Here is a 17,239-nt window from a genome sequence, read left to right on the forward strand (position 1 = left end):
CCAACTTTGAATAAATTGGAATGTTTAACCCCAATAAACTTCTACTTTGATTGCATACTTACAAAACTTGAGTGTAATATTCCTTTTTGTCCTTCTTTGTCCTTTTGAAAGGATAGGTTTCTAGATATCTTTTCGTTTCTTTCACCAAATCGTTTTCATAGTGAGGCTTAGTAAATATAATAACAATAACAATATCCAATTTTTTTCTTCGCCATACCCTGAGGCAACAGCTTTTTAGCCCTTTTCCTTACTTCACTCCCCAGCCCTTCGTACCTTATTGCGTTTGAAAGTCTATTCCACTTTGGACCGAAGTAAAATAAACTGATCCATTTTTCGGGAAATATAATATCCTTGAAGAATTCTCTGTTCGCATTCTCTATTCATTTCCTGCCGATTTGTTCGCTTAGTGGTAAAGGTAATTTTATTTTTATTCTCGAAAGCGAAGAGAGCGGGGTTAACTCGAGAACCATTGCATACCCTTCAAGCTTCTTTGTCGGGGATTCAGTTCGTTTTGAAGGTCTTCTTAGGAGAATAAGATTTGGGTTCGCTTTAACGTAAGAAGTATCCTATTTAGGTTGAAATTTCGAGAATTTGGGATTAAAATGGGAAGAAAGAGCAAAGGAATTCCTTCGTGTAAAATAATACTTAATTGGGGGAGTAATCATTTGGGTAGAGTTACAGTATATGATTCATTAGCAAGCCTCACTGTTTTGACATTCAAACCAACTAAACTATAGGAGCCATCCTAGTTAATTTAACCTGGCCATTATAATCCCGGTAGATCGACTAGAAAACCCGAAACTTATTGGACAAAAAAGTGGTACCGCAGAACAAAGCTTGTCAGATTGAATTTCCCGAATTAATTTCTTTCTGGCACATTTTCATGTTTCAACCGCACACTAGCATATGTGAGGTATCCATTTTTCATTAGCCACGAAAGCTGCAAGGTCCGATACATTGCACCATGAAGTAGCAATTGTTAAATTTTCCTCTTCAAACTTCACCATGCATAAACCCTTTCGCTGCAAATTTGCACAATCGTCTGTAGAAAAAAACGATTCCATTTTTCTGCAAAATTGTGGATTTGAATGGTTTCCTTTTCAATGTTTCAAACTCAATCCGCGGGAGTTAATTAAAACAGAAGTGAAGTCATGTAGTCGAGGGAATGCCTGCGACTCCATTATACATAACATCTGGAAAAAAGTTTTTTGAAATTGAATTTTACATTTAATCCTTTCCGTAGATTTTGTGTGAAATATTAAGTTTTTGTTTCATCTATTTTTCTGGTTTCGTTGCAGAAAGCCAAGTGGGGGATCAACAGGTGGCTCACAGCAAATTCGAATAGTTCCGGACTGGAGCGAAAATGCCATCAACGGTGATCATTTATGGGCTCCAACGTCGGCTTCGGGAGAGATGTGTTCCATTCCTGATGAGTGTCGAGTAAGTATTAAAAATCACATTCAGGTAACCATTATTTTTGACAGTGCTTCTGGAAAGCGGAAAATCACGCAATTCATAAGTCGACGTTCACCTGCTTTACTTGCTTCAGAATAACGACCAATTCATTGCATTGCCAGAACTTCCTGCACTTTTCGCTAGAGAGATCTTTGTTGTATGTTGACAACAGTTGATATAAATTGGAAAGTAACTTCCTTGATACTCCTGGGTTGCAGGAGGAATAATTGCTGCTTCTAGGGGTCATTAATGACCATCCCTAACTTTCGCCTGACTTTCGAAAAAGTTGAAAATCATCTTCACTCTACTATAGTGGTAGGCTCAGGAGATATATAATTAAGTGCGGTGAGGTTAGATATTGTCTACTATTTGTAGTTAAGTCTAAAATTGATAGACCAGTAGCTTACTTCAAACTACACTATTTTATTGTGTATATATATTTTTCGGGAGCAACAGTTTTTCAGTAGCTTTGTACTGATGAAGTTGCTCTACTCAATTTGTGTGATGCCGAGCGTTGTCCTGGTAGAACAGAAAACCATTCCTATTGACCAATCCTGACCGCTTCTGGTCAATCGCCTGCTTTAAACGGTCGAGTTGCTCACAATAGAGGACCGAATTGAGGGTTTGGCCATAGTTGAGCAGCTGCCAGCAGAGTGGATGACTCCCTTGCAATCCCACCAAATACACAGCAAAACCTTCCTGACCGTCAATCCGGGCTTGGCGATGGTTTGGGCCGGCTCGCCGCGCTTCGACCACGATCTTTTTCACTTGAGATTTTCGTACGTGATCCACTTTTCATCACCAGTCACCATCCGTTTCAAAAATGGGTCGAATTCATTCCGTTTCAGCAGTGCATTGCAGGCGTTGATTTGGTCCAAGAGTTTTTTTCCGTCAACTCGTGTGGCACCCAAACATCCAGTTTTTTTTGGAATTCAATCTTCTGCAAATGGTTCCAAACGGTTTTCTAGTCCTTACAGTTCCTGGCCTATCAAGCGAATGCTCACATGCCGGTCTACTTGGATGATTTCGACAATTTTATCGGTTTCTACGACGATTGGCCTACCAGTACGGGGTGTACCTTCCACATCCACTACACCAAAACGGAATCGATCGAACCAACGCTATGCTGTGCGAATCGTTACAGTATCGGACCCATAAACTTCACAAATTTTTTCGGCCGCCTTCGCTGCATTTTTACCTCTCAGGTAATAAAAATGTAAAATATGACGAATTTCTTACTTGGTGGATTCCACTTTTGACGCGCTATAACTTGAGACTGAAACGATCATAAAACTGTCACCTGTAGCCCAGATTGTCGTCTTCAAATCGCTGTATAGAATGACGATGCGATAAGTACAACACAAGATATGTTTATGTGTTGCCATCTATTGACAAAATACGACATTACTTTTTCCCCAACCTAATATTTGTTCAAAGCACTGCAATGAGAGCAGCTCATAGACTAATTTGATTAGATCTATGGGGAAACAACGGATGTGGCGGCACAAAGCATTGGAAGAGTTTCTGGGAGTACTGAATCCAGTTACAATGCCTTCCGATTCTCGTGTTCCCATACATCTGTCTGGTAAAAGGCATGAAGTTACCCTGAAACGTAGAGAGAAGTGGGAAGTCCCAGAGAAATGCGTGGCGGAATATACGGAAGTCTTCTACACCGAGTACTCAAAAACAGAATAGGTTTCTGGAGCCGAATAAAAACGAGAAGTTTGCTTTTCCTTTAGGACAATATGCAACGGTTTTTCAAGCCGAAGTTTATTCGATCCTAAGGTCGGCAAACTGGGTGATTGTCGAGCGGTTGAAGGGCAGGTGCATTGCAATCTGCAGTGATAGTCATTGAGGGCGTTGAGTAGTCCTTTGATCATCTCGAAAATCGTTCAGGAATACGGAAACTGTTTGAACCTTATTATACGCACTTTTCTCAGAACCGGCTAAACCGATTGATACGCACTTCGATGAAAAGGTGGGAAGAGTGAACGCCCAGACATGAAATGAGTTATTGAGTTGAAAGTGATGATTTCTTTAATGGAGCCATTCTCAGAAACTACCCAGCCGAAACATCTGAAAACAAGTCGGGAAACCAGAAGCTGGACGCTTCAGGTAAAAAAAGTTTTATGTATTTCTTTCATAAAAACATTTGAGTGTGAATTTGCCCCATTAGTAGTAACAGGTAATATACGCATATATTATGACTATATCCACCTTCAGGTGATATTAACATTAAAAATCTTGGATTTCTAAAGGAGTGACAATTTTGACATATTATAACTTTGTTAGTAATAGTGCGATTTCCACCAGACTTGGTGGGATCAAGCTCAATAGTATAGCCTTTGCTGCGAAATTTCGTGGTGCTAGGGTTAACTTAATCCCCTTAGTAATATACTATTATTAAGTTTATTTGAAGGGATATTGGTATGGAAGGTATTCCGGAGTCTAGGCACCATATAGTGGCATCCTCAAGATTTTTTTTCAGATTTTTTGGTTGAACAGTTTCTGAGAATGGCCCTGTGAAATAAATAACCACTTTCACCCTCCCGAACTCCCCGACTTTCCAACAAATGTCAAAACTAAGACGAGCTTCGAAAAGTACTAATGGAGGCCCTTTATTTCATACTCCACATGACTATATTTGGCAGAAGAAAATTACACCCCCCTTTTGCATGTATTGGGACCCTTAAATTCGATGTGAAAGGATGCAACTAACTGTATGCATGAGCGTTCACAGTTCCCACCTTTCCACCAAATTTGGTGTCAATCGCGGCTACAGTCTCCGAGAAAAATGTGTGACGGACAGACAGACAGACAGTAAACCGATTTTAATAAGGTTTTGTTTTACACAAAACCTTAAAAAACGGCGCGTCGCTCATTTTTATCAAGGTTTTGTTTGCAAAACAAAACCTTATTAAAATCGGTTCAATGTCTGTCTGTCCATCTACCTGTCGGTCGTTTTTTTGCCGATGGAAGGTGGAAAGCTTCAAAAGCTACCACAGGCTCCTGCCACATGGTTATGTGGGACTCTTACCCACTAAAACCACCTTCTTCTCTTTCCACTGTCCCTGCGGGACTCCGATTTGGTATAACGTCACGGGGCTGGACCAGAATTTATTCTCCCCTCATGTTAATATTCGTGTTTCTTTCGCGTTCATTCTTTCGGATGCCTCCTTCCTGCTTAAGCTTCTTTCCGATGGCTGCAATCACTTTTCCGACTTCGGTCCATATCCCCTTTGCTTTCACCATAAGTTCTATTATATTTTCAGGTGTAAAGTGCTCCCCGGTTGTATTTCGCTGACCGCGCCTTCTAGCATTGAGGCAGGCCTTGCGGCATTCTCCAATTTCAGAATTCCACCAAAAGTTCGGAACTCGCTTCTAGGATACAACATACCTTGGCATGGATGCGTCACATGCTCGTCGCAACTTTTCGCCAATCTGTAAAGCTTTATTTTCTGCGCTTCCTTCAAGTGCTGTATTTTGCTGCAGAACTTCTTCGAAAATCTCCTCGTCAAACTTATTAGCCGCCTACCTTTCAGCTCTCGTCCGAGACCATTTCATTCGTTTACCATGCCTGATTTCCAAAATTATGGCCTGATGGTCGCTATGTGTATATTCTTCACTGACATACCACTGCAGATCCTTAGCAAAAACATCCCTAACAAAAGTGTCATCTATCACAGCACCATTTCTCTCTTACGGAAAGTTTTCACGCATCCAGTTATAGCAACCACAAGATTCAGACGAGAAAGAGCTTTGAGTAATATACGTCTTTTTGCATTCGTTTCTCGGCTGCCCCATTCTTCAGCCCATGCATTGAAATCGCCAGCCACTATCTTAGGATTATGGTTGTTTATATCCATTGCTAGCCTCTCTACCAAAGAATAGAACTCCTCTCTCGTAAGGCTTGGAGCCGCATAACAGCTGTAAATACATATTCCGCCTATTTTTGCTCTAGTGAAGTCACTCTCGAAAATCTTCGTGGTTCCTTCTATAGCCCGATTTCCGCATGTCCATATCGCCGGGTGCTCAGAGGTGGCGGTGAGGAAGATGGGGCGGCAACCCTATCGGCCAAACCAAAACCAAGTGGCCGAGGAGAACCTCCATAGTGGTGGCACCGGGAGACGCTGTAATTACTTTGGTTTGCCGGCCGTAATTCAGTAGGCGAATGCTCCAAAGACCTAATTAGGGCGATCAGACCCGAGTCTGCACGGGGACTCATCTGAAGTGGCAAATTGGTCACGAAACCTTACCAGGGGAATACTGGTACCATGGCAACCGGGAAAGCCCCTGGACTCACATACTTCGGGTGAACTCCTGTTGTATGTGAGGACAGCTCGGTTATTTGCGGTTGGCCCCCCTAGTGGGAGTTTCATGGTGGTTGTGGTTGTGTTCAAGCGAGAAGAGACCTTCGGGCCTCGACGTGGTGTTGCGTATCAACGCGGGTGCCGTACTCCATAGTTCGGTAGAGATTTAGGTAATTCTTGCATCCACCAGTATGAATGCTAAGCCATGCACTTAGTATAGACTGGTACCGTTGTGACTTGTCTCAGCGGGGCTCTGATTGTGGTCACAAAATCAATCCGTGTCTGACGAGGACCGTAGGATTAAGTCTCACGACAAGTGCCTACGTAAAACACTATGGGCTTCACTTGTCCATATCGCCGCTTTTCCGCTCTTATCCGCGACCCAAACCCCACTGTCTAGATTTTTGTACTGCTCGCAGATAATAGCAACGTCGATTTTGTTTCCAAATATCGTCTGGAAGAGGAGGTCCTGAGCCGCTTGACAATGGTTCGGGTTTAGCTGTAGGAACCTCATTTGCGCAAAGTGTCGATCACCTTCCTATACACCGGACATGTGCTGCTGCCTGTGATATGGGCGCTGTCTATTTGCCTGCAGAGCAGACAATTGGGATTTTCTTCAGATGTTTAGAATTTGGGCACGTGGCGAAAAATGTACTAGGGTTCACAAGTCTGACCTGTGTCGTAAATGCGGGAAAAAAGTCCACCTTGCAAAAATTTGCAAAGAAAATCTGTCTGTCTGTCACACGCACTTTTCTCAGAAACGGCTATACCGAGTGAAACGAAATTTAGTGAGAAAGTGGGAACTGTGAACGCCCAGACATGTAGTGAGTTATATCCTTCTACGTTGAGATTGAGGGGGGATTCCCATATATGCAAAAGGGGGGTGTAAAAATTTTTTTTACCGAATATAGTCATGTTGGGTATCAAATAAAAGGTCTTGAGCAGCGCCGAGCTTCAAGAGAGGGACCATCTGATTGGAGTAGTTAGTGCATGTGAGGTAAGTAGTCTACCATCTTATATACATCTGGGTTATTCTCTGCCTCTATACCTTACAATCCTTAGATGTCTTTGCGATTTAGAAAGCAGCGACTTTCACACCGCCTTTTCTAACTACCCTTGAAACGATCTTCTGCATTTGCAGTTGCTGTATGTTATTTCTATAATAACTCGTGTTCATGTATCTCAATATAGTTCCTTTACCAAATATCAATGCTTTTGATATGATTCGGATATTTTATTCTTGAGCTATATGCATTATATGGGTCATCATTAAGCTAAGTGCATTATATTCGTAATTTCATTTAACCCCCCAACTGACAAAAATAGCCACTCACTAAGCAAATTGAGTCTAATAATTAACTTTAAATTATCATAAATCAAGCAATTTTATCCAATTAGGTAGACAATTAAGTCAATTTAATTTTTATATTTTTCAGAAAAGTGGACAACGTATGAAATGTGCAGCGTGTCAAATTATAGCCCATATGAATTGCATTCCAATTGTAAGTTCGAAAACCCAACTGGCGTGCAGACCGACATTTCGTGATGTAGGCGTGAGGCAATACCGTGAGCAAACAACAACGCACCATCATTGGTTACATCGGCGTACAGAGAAGGCGAAATGTAAAGCGTGCAGCAAGGTAAGTTAAATTGCTTTTTATTTTTCATGGTACTCGGGCGAGGGCGAAAAATATGTATATAAAATTGTGTTGAAAATGCTGCAATAAAAAAGAAAGTAAAATAAATTTTTTATAGTGGAAAATGATAAATTATGTTGTTCCCCTTTTCCCCCCATATCATTTCTCTTTGCAATGCGTCCTTTAGTCGGTATGTATATGTTGGACAGTTGCAATGAATCGGAGGATTAAAAGAATTGATTACCTGGAGTTGATTATGCTCTACCAAAAAATCAGAACTGTATCCAAATGCAAAAAGTGTTCAGAACCATCTAAGTGAATCTGCTTATATGATACATGAAACTCGCCAAGCGCTATGCGAGTCAATTCGGGAAGGTAGGCAAGGTTTTTGCTATTAGGGCCTCAAAACATCATTTACCAAAAATCGGTTGCGTCAACCTATTGCTTCTAAGGTTATAAGTAACAATGCAATGCTCCTGAAATGTCATAAATAGCCGAAACCTGTTGCGAAGAATATGCACATAAGGCTAGTGTTTATTTGCTTGAGGTGAGGGAGAAGCACACATAGCCTCTGCACACTCAAACCATAGTGGCCCATTGTACTCAACTCCCACGTCTAACGAAATTTCCCAGATGCGTTTATGTATCGCAGGATTTCCGCTTGTAGATGTGATGCTACCCGTTGAACTATGGTCATTGGCACAGCCACTTCCTCAACATAAGCTTGAATGTGTATTGGCAAATTTTGCAGTTCGCATAGTAATGACTCGATCAGTTCCACAGCAATGGCACGCCCCTTGGGAGCAGCCTTTCATTGCTTCTGCTGTCAGATAGCTATCGACACCAGTGTTGTCGGAAACGAAAAAAATATGGTGTTAAAAAATGTGACAAATAGGTACTAAATTGTACTTTTATATGAACATATTTAGGTTCCAGCAAAAAGAAAAGATTTTCATTCCTGTTGTTGTATTTTGTGTCATGCCCATATATATTGTATAATGCGATTACCAATATTGTTCGTGCACTGCCAAAAATTGTTCTAGGAGGGAGGAGGTTGATGAACGTACCACTAAACCTGTATCAGATGATTTAATGAAAACCGCAAAATATTTACTCCCACGTAATACAAAAGTATTAATAATTATTTTTACAGCAAAGAACAGGCGAGTCCCTTGCATGCGGTTGTTTGTAAGGCCGACTGTGGACTGACTCCACTTAACTTTAAGGATTGATCTTTCAATCCTCTGAGCGGCGTAAAGTCGGACCAGGAGCCGATCGATGAATGAAAGTCGAAGGCAATGCACGGTGAACACGTGAATTGGCTTTGGCAGCCATTTGTCGAACAGATGGCTGCGTGCTGGGGAACTCTTTGCTGGGACGGAGGGTCTCATGCGTGCCATTCAGGACGGCGTGGTCGCAACCCGAGCTTATAAAGAGCTCATCATGAAAGAAAGTGCAGAATGTGTGATTCGGCATTAGAGACGTTGCACCATCTCGTTTCTGGCTGTACTGTTATGGCACCGGTGCAATATCTCACCAGGCATAATGCTGTATGTAAGGTTATCCATCAAAACTGTGCATACAAGCATGGGTTGATCACGGGAACAGTTGATTCCTTAAGTGTTTTACGTAGGTACCTGTCGTGGAGACTTTGAAGGGGGCAAATTGAGTAATGATTGTATAGAGAGGAGAATATTAAGGTCAACGGTATCAAATCAGTATAAATAGCATTTATCTCCTGTCGTGAATTAAAGCATTTCGTAATTTTTTTTTTTTTTATGGATGGAGGTGGAAATCTTAGAAAGACGCTGCTGCGCCAGGTTGCAGCAGTGTGTAGGATTCACACCCACTAAAACCACCCCCACTCTTCCGCCCCTCCCCGCGGGACCACCGTGAAGTATTACTTCGCGGGGGAGGCTCTGGTCCGCTATACCAGCTCGTCCATGTCACGTCTCCGTCGTGCCGCCTTACGAGCTCGATCCAACTCCAGGAGTTTTGTTTGCACCACGGCTACTGCCTTATTTACCGCCATCCAGTTTTCCTCCGACTTCAACATCTCTTCCACCAGGTTGGAGGGCTCGATGTCCGCCCCTAAGATGCTGTTCAACCTCCTTTTCTGCTGCAGAAATCTGGGACAATGGAACATAACGTGCTCCGGGTCCTCGAGTGTAGCACCGCATTCAGGACAGTTGGGAGACTCGTCCAACTTGTAGCGATCCAAGTACTTCCTATAGCCACCGTGTCCCGTAAGGAACTGTGTCAGGTGGTAATTCAATTCTGCGTGCTTTCGGTTGACCCATTTCTCGATACACGGGAGCAATGTATGGGTCCACCTGCCCTTGTCGGAGTTATCCCATCGTTGTTGCCACTTGCCACACAACTCTCTCCTGATGGCTTTTCGGAAATCCGCATTCACCTCGGCTGGATTTGCCTTCCGTTTTTCGTAGAGCCAGTGTGCCTCGCTCGCTAGAAGATCTATAGGGATCATTCCTGCGATAACACACACTGCCTCCTTCGACGCCGTCCTAAATGCGCTGCACACCCTTAGTGCAATTGGCCGGTATGCCGAACATATCTTCCTCCGGTTGACCGCGTGGTTCAACGCTCCCGCCCAGACAGGGGCCGCGTATAGCAGGATCGACCCCACCACTCCCGCGATGAGTAGCCTGCGACTATACTTCGCCCCTCCCACGTTAGCCATCATCCTTGCAAGGGATGAGCTGGCATAGGCTGCCTTCTCTCGCGCATAATCCAAGTGTCCCTTGAAACTCAGCTTGGCATCGATCATCACCCCCAGGTATTTGACAACCGATTTTGAGACGACCTCACGATTACCAACCCGGATGGTAACCGTGTTGTTCTTCCTACGGTTGGTGAGGACCGCCTCCGTCTTTTCGTCTGCCAGGTCCAGCTTGGCCATTCGTAACCATAACTTGATGGTATGAATGGCTTCATTTGCATAAAGCTCCACGTCCTCGGGATGCTTTGCAATTGCAACTACCGCCAAGTCGTCCGCAAAATCAATCAGCGTTGTCTCCTCCGGCACGCGAAGGCCAAGCACTCCGTCGTACATTATGTTCCACAGCAGCGGTCCCAATACAGAACCTTGAGGCACACCTGCTGTCACAATGTACTCCTTCGGCCCGTCGTCCGTCTCGTACCAGAGAAGTCTGTCCGAAAAGTAACTCTCGATTAGCCGAGCCAAGTAGCTAGGAACACCCAGTTTGGCCAAAGCGCCCTTAATCCAGCCTCAGTTGGCTGAGTTAAAAGCATTTTTGACGTCCAGCGTCACCAGAGCACAGCATTTCCCCATGGCCATTTCATTTCGAGCCAATTCCACGACCTTTGCTACTGCATCGACCGTAGAACGGGCTCGCCGAAGCCCATATTGCCGCTCTGAAAGACCACTCGCAAGCTCGATGAACGGGAGCAGCCTGTTGTATATCACCCTCTCCAACATCTTCCCCATGGTGACTAAGAGACAAATAAGGCGATATAAAGAGGGCACGCCGGGTGGTTTTCGGGGCTTCGGTAGCAAGACCAGCTTCTGCTTTTTCCACTGGGCGGGAAACACTCCTTCCGCCATGCACGATTCGAATGTGCTTGCGAACCACCTTGGTCTGGCCTTGACCGCCACCTTCACCAAAACGTCTGCTGTCTCCAATACGTCTGCAGATTTCCCAAAGTTCCTCTTCGGTAACATCAGGGATCGAGAAGACGTCCTGCTGAGCTGCCAGTTGGGGTTCTCTTTCGTCCTGCTCCTACTGCGGGAAAAGAGTTGTAATTATTTGCAACAAGAGCCGTGGGCATGTCACCTGAGGTGATTTTCGCCCGCAGATCTTTTTCATTACAACTTGGTAGGCTGTACCCCACGGATTCGTATTAGCCTCCATGCGGAGCTTCTGGTAGCATTCCCGCTTGCTTCTCCGAATGGCCTTCTTAAGGTTGCTTCGCAGATCCCTGTATTCCTCCTCACGCTCCTGGTGCTCCGGCCTTCCCCTTGTCCTGTGGGAAAGTCTCCTCGCTCGGAGACAAGAGGATCTCAAGGCAGCGATCTCCGTGTTCCATCAGTAGTTTGGCCCCTTGCCGTGGTGCAAACGTCGTCGTGGCATCGTAGCGTCGCATGCTTCGGTTACACGCTGAGACAGCTGTGTGACCCTTTCCACCGCTGTTCCATCCGGATCATGGGCTCCCTCCAATGCGGCCATTAATGTCTCCTCGTCGAAAGCTCCGATAGACCAGCCAACCGCCTTAGCCTTTCCACCTCCAGAGCGTCGTTGACTGCTTCCCCGGTTCCCAATGCGGAAGAAGATGGCCTGGTGGTCACTGTGGGTGTAGTGCTCACTCACTTGCCAAGCCATCTCCCTCACCAGTGAAGTGCTAACAAATGTCAGGTCAACGATCGAACCCGACCCTCTTCCTCGAAAGGTGGGCAAGCATCCAACGTTGGCCAGCACGATGTCCAGCTCCGCAAATGACTCCAACAGAATTTGACCTCTGGTGTTTGTCGATCGGCTTCCCCACTCCAGGGCTCACGCGTTGAAATCGCCCGCAATGGGGCGGTCTCTAGCGTCCAACACCAGACTGTCTAACATCTCCTGATATTGTGCTAAGGTTGCACTAGGAGGAGCGTAGCAGCTGTAAATATGGACACCGTTGACCTTCGTCTTTATAAAACCGGCTGCCGGGGGTGGCATGACTTCCTGAATGGCCTGTCTTCCGCACGCCCAGATTACGGCGTTGCCAGACGCATCCACCGCGCAAGTCGCACCGCCGTAGTTTCTGTGCGGCTCGCAAATAACCGCGACATCGACATTCGACTCTCGAATGGTTTGCGAGAGCAGGTCCTGAGCTGCCTCACAGTGATTGAGATTGATTTGTATCAATCTCATTCGCCTGTGCGGTTCAGCTCCCTCCTATATACCGGACATCTGCTGTTTCCCGCAATATGCCGGCCGTCCACACCCTCTTTCCCACTACATAACATACACCGTGGATCTCCGGTGCAATCTTTGATGAGGTGGCCCTCTTCCCCACACTTCCTGCAACTCCTCGACCTATCATGCTGGCTAGTGCATGCCGCCGCAAAATGGCCGAAATCGAGGCATCTGAAGCATCTCTTTAGAGATATTTGCTCCCTGAGCCTGCACACGACCCAACCTACTCTTACCTTGCCGGTGGTAATTAACTTAATAGCTGATTCCGCCGGCAAACTAATAATAGCGGTCTGTGTGCCACAATATGCCTTCTTCATCTTTTTTATGGCACTCTGCATTCTGCTGCTTTAGCGCAGCACAGATGTCCTCCCGTGAGGTGACTTCATCTAGGTTCTTGCATTCAACCACTATCTCCTGTTTCCGAGCTCTTACCTCAGCTTCCTCTCCAAGTACACTTTCCACCTTCCCGCGGAAGTTATCGGCCGACTTGTCGGCGGATTTACTTAACTCCAGCACCAGATCCCCTCTCTATGTTCGCCTGATACGGCTCACACTATCCCCCAAATCCTTCAATTCCGGGTCTGACTTCACCTTTCGGAGGATGTCGGCTTAGGACAGATTTCCCTTCTAATTATTATTTCCGGGCGGAGCTTCTTTTTGTCCTTTTTCCTCTTGTTGCTCACCTTAGTCCATTGTTCGGGCCTCCGGCCGTTGGTTTCTTCCACTTTTGTAGGTGTTGTGGCTGCAATCGTGAGATTACCGACTTTCGCAGGTACTCTCGCCGGCTCCGCCTTCTTTGGTGAAGAGGCTTTTTTCTTCTTCGGGACTTGCTGTGGTCCAAGAGGCTCGCTGGTACCGTCTCTAGCCCGTTTTCTTGTCTTCCCGCCTGCTTTATCACGGGGAGGCGTCACCTGCGTTTCCCTTGTGACCTTGCCAACTGACGCTTGGGAATTCTTTTCTTCGAGTGCCTTGATATAAGACAATTTAATGCCTCTTATCAAGGCTCGAATATTTTGGTGGATATTCCGCCTCTCCTTGATGAACTCGCACAGTTCATTTATTCGTTCCCCAAGTGTAACGAACGCCATTCCGGTATGTTCCCGTTTGCTTTCGCGCCTTGCGCCACAAGGAATGATCTCGATTAAGGGATTATTCGTATTTCTTTCAGAGTCCCGCGACGAATCTCGACTACCAAAAAGAACCATTGTTCTCGGTGGTGATCTCCCAAGCTTCGAACTCCACCTAAAAGTATGGACTACGTGGACCTAATTTCCACTCCACCATTATCTCTTGTTCCATTAGATGCCACAGTAGCCAAGTTTCCCACTACTGAGGCACTGCGGTCGTTGGATATCGACGGCCGGGAGCCCGCTTGCTCACTCGCAAAAACCGTCGGCACTGGGTTTCCGAAGCCCTGCACCGTAAAAAAACTACTTTTCTCCTCTTCCATATTTGGTTTAATTTCTGGGTGTCCTTCCCATAGCCAATTTGTATCCACGGGTGGACGTTTACTTCCCACCTACCCGGCCTGCGCATAAGCATGCCCATACACGCACATCTCCGGATGCGTGCATGTGCTTGCCCATGACACATTCGCCGAGCATTCCCTTATTCGCACGAAGGGACGCGCCTGATGGGAGATATGGCAACTCCGCACAGGAAGCATTTGGTAATGAAGTTGGTAAAAACCAAAAGGTTTAAAGCCGTAGATCTATGTTTCACGAAATTATGCTGCTCTTTGACAATGAGGTGACCGAAGTGCGCGGTCAACCAGTCATTGACGTATCTTTCGAGGATTTTAGAACAACAGGAGAGAAGAGAGGTGGGGCAGTAGTTCACAGCAAGAGAAGGGTCTCCGCTCTTGAGGATAGGGATGATAAGGGCCTCTTTCTGGAGATGGAAAAAGTAGGATTCTTCTAGAATTTTGCTGTAAATTATACACAGGGGGAGGGAAATGTGTTTTCTACAATTGAGAAGGAAGAGGTTAGAAAGCCCATCGGGGCCAGGTCCGGCATTGGGGTTGGGATTACTAATGAGGAACCCGAGATTGGGGCAGTCTTCAGTTAGAAGAGGCGTAGAGGGTGCAGTGGTCGACGGATAAAACATAGAAGGGAAGTAGGTGCAGAGAAGGTCACAGGATTGTTGTGGGGGAGGTGGCAGTGGAGTCATCAAAACTGATTGGGTGGGGTGACGAGAATTGCGAGTGTGAGACCAAAAGGGTTTTAAGTTACCGCGAGCAAGGGCGGTTTCGAGCTTTAATAAGTACCTCCTACAAGCTTTTTTAATTATTAACTTCACAGTGTAGCACATAGCTTTAAAGTGAGCAAGGTCAGGGTTATTCTTAGTAGCCCGAAACTTCTTTCGCAGTGTATGTTTCAGGCAAATGTTATTAAGAATCTCCGTTATGAACCAAGTTGGATACGTAGGCAAGCAAGGGAAGAAGAGACATAACAGGAGAGTAGATCGGACAGGATGTTGCAAAAGGTGCTTAGAACTTGATCATACGTTGAGTAGCTTAATATATGTGTCTAGTTGAAAGACGCTAGAGCTGAGTTGAGACCCTTAAAGTAGACTTTGAGGAAGTTTAACTCAATAGATTTACGCGCTGTTTTAGAGTTTGAACGAGGGAGCTCCGCTTCAAATTCAACCGCGGCGTGGTAAGCGTTGGTTTTGACATCCGGGGATGTGCAAGTAAACAGAGAAAGGTGGCACTCGAGGACGTTGGAAAGGAAAAGATCTACAGTGCGACCAAAGGAGTTTTTGGTGGTATTGAAATTCAGGCCAGAGCAAGTGTTCACAAGGGAAGAAAGTAGAAGGGAAAATGGGAGAGGCTATTGGGAGGAATTTAAAGGCTAGGAATTAATTCAGTGAAGCACTGGGAGGTTGAAATCTCCGCAAAGAAAGAAAGGTAGGGAATGGAGTCTGTTAGTATGGAGTTCAGATAGACTGTGACAGGGACCACAGCGAAAAGTAGAGTACTCTTCGGGGAGCTCGGAGTTTAATATGGCATCGTCCAGCCAGCTTTTGGAAATACAGGTGACATGGTGCTGCTAAGCCAGCCCGGATAAATTGAAAGCCTCCGGCATGATTTTTAAACCCTTAACATTCTGGTAAAACGGACGGACAGTAAATATGGATCCAGTTACATTGCTCGGCGTGGCAGGCGGGTTGCCCTGAAATTTACTCCCGAATTGGGGCGCTTGTATGGCTTCATGAACACACCTTCAGAACAGAAATAAGGGTTATCGAGGACGTCAAATTCGTGAGGATAAGTGATTTTGAAAGATGCAATCATCCGGACGGTGATGTTATTTTTGGTCAGTTTGAAGCAGGACAGAAGGGAAAGTAAACCAACTTTGCTCTTCATGTACCCCAGTATATTGTCCGTAGAAGTTGAGAGCGCTTGCCTGGAGATAAAGAGCTGTTTAGGTTGGACGCCGCCTTTAGTCCGAGGCCGCTGGTATGGGTGGCTGAAGTGCCAGGGTATATAGCAACGGCGGAAAATGGAGCTTCGTTGATGACGAGAACGATATTAAAAGCAGTTGCGGAGCGGATGTATTCCGATTCGTGACCTGCTGAGGAAGCTCCGGATATTGTCCCTTTCAAGGCGCGATGGACCGAGACAAGATCGGAGGCTCGGTGGAGTGTAACTCGTCATACAGGGGCCGTTAAATCAGGGCTGTAGAGCCAGTTGAAGCAACCTTGAGGTAAGAAGGCATTGCAGATGAAATCAACTCAGATTGAAAGGTCTGGTGCACAGACTCCTGAGAAGATGTTGAGGCTACACTGTTAGCCACAGTAGGAAGCGCCTTTCCAGAAGTCAAAGTTTCATCGAACAAGTTCCTAAGCCGCCGGCAACACATAGATAGTAGATCGTGAGATTTTTGGCACTGCATCTGTGTTGGGATTGACGTTTTCGGAGGAATTCATCATCTTTGCAGCGTACAATTGCATCTATACCATTTTATAAACACCCTCCGTCCTCCCTTCTCCGGTTTGCGACAAACCCTGATTTTCTCATGTTGCGCTGAATATAGCAACAGGAATTCCATTTCTCAAAACATGCAATAGCACTTTGCAGAGATTTACTCGAAAGGCAGCAGAAATTCTTAAACCGACACCGTAAATTTTACTCTTTTGGCAGTTTGGAAAAGAAACAAAGGGCGGTCCTAATTTTGGGTAATTTTTTGAATAGCTTTATATTCACAGTGGACAGGTGAAAATCAAGTTCTAAGAAAAGCGTCATGAATAAAGTAATGGGTTGCGGGAAAATGAACGCAAGAAAAACACCTCCTTTTAACATCATCGTTTGTTCGATAGTTTACCTTAAAATTGTAGTTTGTATGTTTTTTTTGAGGTCTCGTACGTGATTTCTTTGCAGAAAAATCTGCAAACCTGCGTGTTTCTGTTTTATATTCTGAAAATAACTTTTCGTCCGAACTTCTTGGAAGTCTCTTTCTTCACCTTTCCTTTGGATGGCAATTCTTTTAGTACAGTTTTGTTGCAATTAAAAATCGTTTGTTCCTTCGTAGAGAGGTAGAGCCTCGTGCTGGATAATGAAGGCATTTGTCGTTAGCTTTCTAAGTTCTAGCAAGAAAGACAAGCTTTTTACGGTTTTCCTTTGCGAAAGTAAAGTATCCCTTGTTCTGGATCGGATCCAACAGGATTGGATAACGTGACGCCTAGCTATCTTTGAAACTCTGAATCTCAGGATTGCGTGGACGAGCTCCACGTTGGCAGCCATGGAGAATGACTCTGTAGTTGGACCATTTGATCATCCCACGCCCTCCAGGCTAATTACACCTTTTACAGACCCAGTTTTGAGAACTTCTGGATTAAAGAAAGATGTAAAAACAATAGACTGGACTTCTTGGAGCTGAAAAGCGAAAAATGCTCGTTA

The 17,239-nt window shown here is 45.2% G+C and overlaps 1 protein-coding gene across 5 annotated transcripts in view; it reads left to right on the forward strand.

Moving 5' to 3' along the window:
* The window catches only part of LOC119656792 (eye-specific diacylglycerol kinase), a 533,740-nt gene that overhangs the window by 403,225 nt on the left and 113,276 nt on the right, over window positions 1–17,239 (forward strand). For all 5 annotated transcript variants that reach the window (XR_005250094.1, XR_005250092.1, XR_005250093.1 and 2 more), the window contains 2 exons: window positions 1,299–1,440; window positions 7,202–7,405. Coding sequence is in view for 1 of the 5 variants with exons in the window: in XM_038063400.1 (XP_037919328.1) it covers window positions 1,299–1,440; window positions 7,202–7,405 (346 nt within the window). In the remaining 4 variants the exon portion in view is untranslated. The remainder of the gene's footprint in view (window positions 1–1,298; window positions 1,441–7,201; window positions 7,406–17,239) is intronic.

This window comes from Hermetia illucens, chromosome 5 (genome assembly GCF_905115235.1).
Source record: "Hermetia illucens chromosome 5, iHerIll2.2.curated.20191125, whole genome shotgun sequence".
NCBI classification, from domain to species: Eukaryota; Metazoa; Arthropoda; class Insecta; order Diptera; family Stratiomyidae; genus Hermetia; species Hermetia illucens.